Below are 3,243 nucleotides of genomic sequence, written 5' to 3' on the forward strand. Positions count from 1 at the left end.
GAGTTTCCAGGTTTTTTCAGCTACGAAGAGCTAGATTAGTCTCATGTGACCAACTTGGCATGCATTTTTTGGCACGCAAAAATGCATGCCAAGGCTTAAAGCAGCAACAACGCTACACATAGAAACTGATGATGGTGGAAAAATACACCGAAACGTATTTTAATTGATAAATAGACAATAAATGACTGAAGCCCAGGAATTGATTTTGATTTGGAATTTAATCGAATGTTAACGATTTTGCAATGGCGTTTTGCCCTCGAGTGGCAGAAGATGATTCGGGAAATCGAACTACTTTTTCATAACATTTATAGTGGTAAAGGGCAAAAACATAACTTAAATGCATTGATAAAGCGACAGAAAATCCGCTAAGAACGATTCTCGATCTTTTAGCCCAAATTGATGCCCGGTGGAAATTACATCAGAATAGGACGAGACTCTGCAAAAAGCACATATCTGCTTTTTGCGCCTCCCGAAGAAGAAGTGGGCGTTCTAGCCAAGTACCTTAACACATTTAAGAAGTATGATGTCAACCTGTTACACATCGAATCGCGCCCATCCACCAAAATGCCCGATTTGTACGAATTCATGGTAGAGTGTGCTCCATCTGGAAGCTTAAACGGTGCCATTGAGGACATCAAGAACTCCAGTCAATATCTACAAGTTATTTCCAGAGACTACAAGAATCAAGAGAGTGAGTTAGTGTAAATAGCTGGAAGCGGACGTTTTTTTAAGAAAATATTAATTTTCCAGACACGGTTCCATGGTTCCCACGTCGAATCAGAGACTTGGATCGCTTTGCAAACCAAATTCTTTCGTACGGATCCGAGCTGGATTCCGATCATCCAGGATTCACGGATGCCACATACAGGTCGAGGAGAAAGTATTTTGCAGATATTGCTTACAACTACAGGTACTTAATTCGCATTGGTAAAAACTCTGGAAAATAGTGCGCCACTGTTTCGTCCTAGGCATGGCCAAAAACTGCCTCACGTGGACTATTCGGAAGCTGAAGTGAAAACATGGGGAATTGTGTTCAGGCAATTGAAAACCCTCTACAGCAAGCACGCGTGCAAAGAACACAATCACGTATTTCCTCTTCTCGAAGAGAATTGTGGATACAGAGAAGACAATATTCCCCAACTGGAAGATGTTTCGAATTTTCTACGAGGTTGGTACTTGATAGTAGTGATAGATAGTACATGAGTCTTCAAAATGCTTAATCTGATTGGTTTCAGATTGTACTGGTTTCACCCTACGACCTGTAGCAGGCCTGCTGTCTTCACGAGACTTTCTGGCAGGTTTAGCATTTCGAGTGTTCCACTCGACACAATATATTCGTCATTCCAGTAAACCCTTCTACACTCCGGAACCGGATGTCTGTCACGAGCTGCTGGGGCACGCACCTCTATTTGCAGATCCGGACTTTGCTCAATTCTCCCAGGAAATCGGACTAGCTTCATTGGGGGCCCCTGATGATTACATTGAAAAACTGGCAACGGTAAGGGATAAAAATTAATATTCCAAACGACTGAGCGCAATTAAATAGTTACTACTGTGCAAAAGAGCTCAGCTGAAGCTGGCGGTTTGAATGGAAAATTACTTCAATTAATTGATAAACCCAAACGACACTTTTAGCTCTGCAGGGGTAAATAAGCGCCCCGATGATAATACTCGACTTTCAGTGCTTCTGGTTCACCGTCGAGTTTGGTCTTTGCCGAGAAGCCGATGGCCTTAAAGCGTATGGAGCCGGGTTGCTGTCTTCCTACGGGGAGCTTCAATACGCCTTAGAAGGAAACCCGGAATACCGCTCTTTTGACCCGGAAAAAACCGCCACGCAGAAGTACCCGATTACAGAGTACCAACCAATCTACTACATCGCCGAGAGCTTTGAAGATGCCAAAGAGAAAATGATGTAAGTGATGGTCTAGTGATTAGACTAGAGTTGAGGAAGCTAAAAACATATGGTTTCCAGAAAATATGCAGCTACAATTCCCAGGCCCTTTGGTGTACGGTACAATGCCTACACTCAAAGCGTGGAGGTGCTCGACTCTAAGCCTCAAATTCAACGTTTAGTCAGCAATATAGGCTCGGAAATGTCCATATTGATCGACTCGCTGAAAAAACTGTAGTATTTGATCGATCTACTTACCTACATATGTATATTTATTGTAAGAAGGTTTTCAGCTTGCTTGGATAATACCCAGCAACAGTTTCGGTGGTAACTGCGCTCTTACCGCGCTTTAAATAATTAAGAATATTTATGTGTTACTGTTATTAGCTTTAAGGCGTAAATAAATGCCTATTTTCTAAGTGTCTCAATTAAAACGGCAAAAAACGTTTCTTAGTGGCGCTTCAAAGTCACCGCACAGATATTTGGGGTGATTCAAAATTGGAGTTTAGTCAAGAAAAATACAGAAAATTTGGTGTCAAAAATTTAGTTTTGTTTGTTGTTTGCATGAAATTGTTGTTTGTTATGAGATTCCCTATAAGGTGAGCATAGTATTAATCGGCAAAGCGGTAGTCTTGCTAACAGATCGAGTCCTCAACAGTTACCTAGTTTGTTGCAAATTTCTCAGTTTTTAATAACACTTTTTTTAATTTAATTTAATTTATTTTACTATTTTTGAAGTGATAACTTTTTATGGGAGGGTGAACCGATTTTTCTCGGTCACGGCGGCTCCCACTCCGGCCTCTTCGCGCCTGAGGCTTTATTTTCTCTTAGTGCGGGTGCATCTGTAGATCTGATAAACTTTTCAAATACACATTGCGTTATTAAACTGACGGTGATTTTGATCTATCAATTATTGAGTGTGATATTATTGTGTTCGGTGCAGTTTATTTTATAACGCTGATAACAATGAATCAACAAATTATCAAGGGAGAAGCTGCAGATACTGCAAATACTAGGTAAAGGGTGCTCATGTACTAAATGCCTGTTCGCGTTTCGCGTTCATTTAAATTTCCAATTAAAGTATACACAGAATTATACACACTAAAGCAGTTTAAGTGCAAAAAAATGCGGATCGCCCATCAATTTGCAGAAAAACGTATTACAAACTTTTGAAAATCATCTTCAAACGAGCAGGTATTATCATTGCAAATGAGATGGCACATTGCCGTGCACTGTTAAATATTGTTTTAAGAACTTACAATCGAAGTTGTGCAACAAAATTGTGCCTAAGATCCACGACAATAAAGTTTTTGAAAAACTGTTGGACCTATTTTAAATCGCCTGATTGATTG

The 3,243-nt window shown here is 40.2% G+C and overlaps 1 protein-coding gene across 2 annotated transcripts in view; it reads left to right on the forward strand.

Moving 5' to 3' along the window:
- LOC109539248 (protein henna) overlaps nucleotides 1-2,310 on the forward strand; it is a 4,980-nt gene extending 2,670 nt beyond the window's left edge. For both annotated transcript variants that reach the window (XM_019906883.2, XM_019906884.2), the window contains exons 2-7: nucleotides 391-691; nucleotides 751-910; nucleotides 969-1,168; nucleotides 1,236-1,498; nucleotides 1,683-1,912; nucleotides 1,973-2,310. In XM_019906883.2, the coding sequence (XP_019762442.1) occupies nucleotides 391-691; nucleotides 751-910; nucleotides 969-1,168; nucleotides 1,236-1,498; nucleotides 1,683-1,912; nucleotides 1,973-2,129 (1,311 nt within the window). In that variant the 3' untranslated portion in view covers nucleotides 2,130-2,310. The remainder of the gene's footprint in view (nucleotides 1-390; nucleotides 692-750; nucleotides 911-968; nucleotides 1,169-1,235; nucleotides 1,499-1,682; nucleotides 1,913-1,972) is intronic.
- Nucleotides 2,311-3,243: the final 933 nt, after the last annotated feature.

Source organism: Dendroctonus ponderosae, unplaced genomic scaffold, assembly GCF_020466585.1.
Source record: "Dendroctonus ponderosae isolate FM_Combo_2020 unplaced genomic scaffold, Dpon_F_20191213v2 Dpon_F_20191213_7, whole genome shotgun sequence".
Classification (NCBI taxonomy): Eukaryota; Metazoa; Arthropoda; class Insecta; order Coleoptera; family Curculionidae; genus Dendroctonus; species Dendroctonus ponderosae.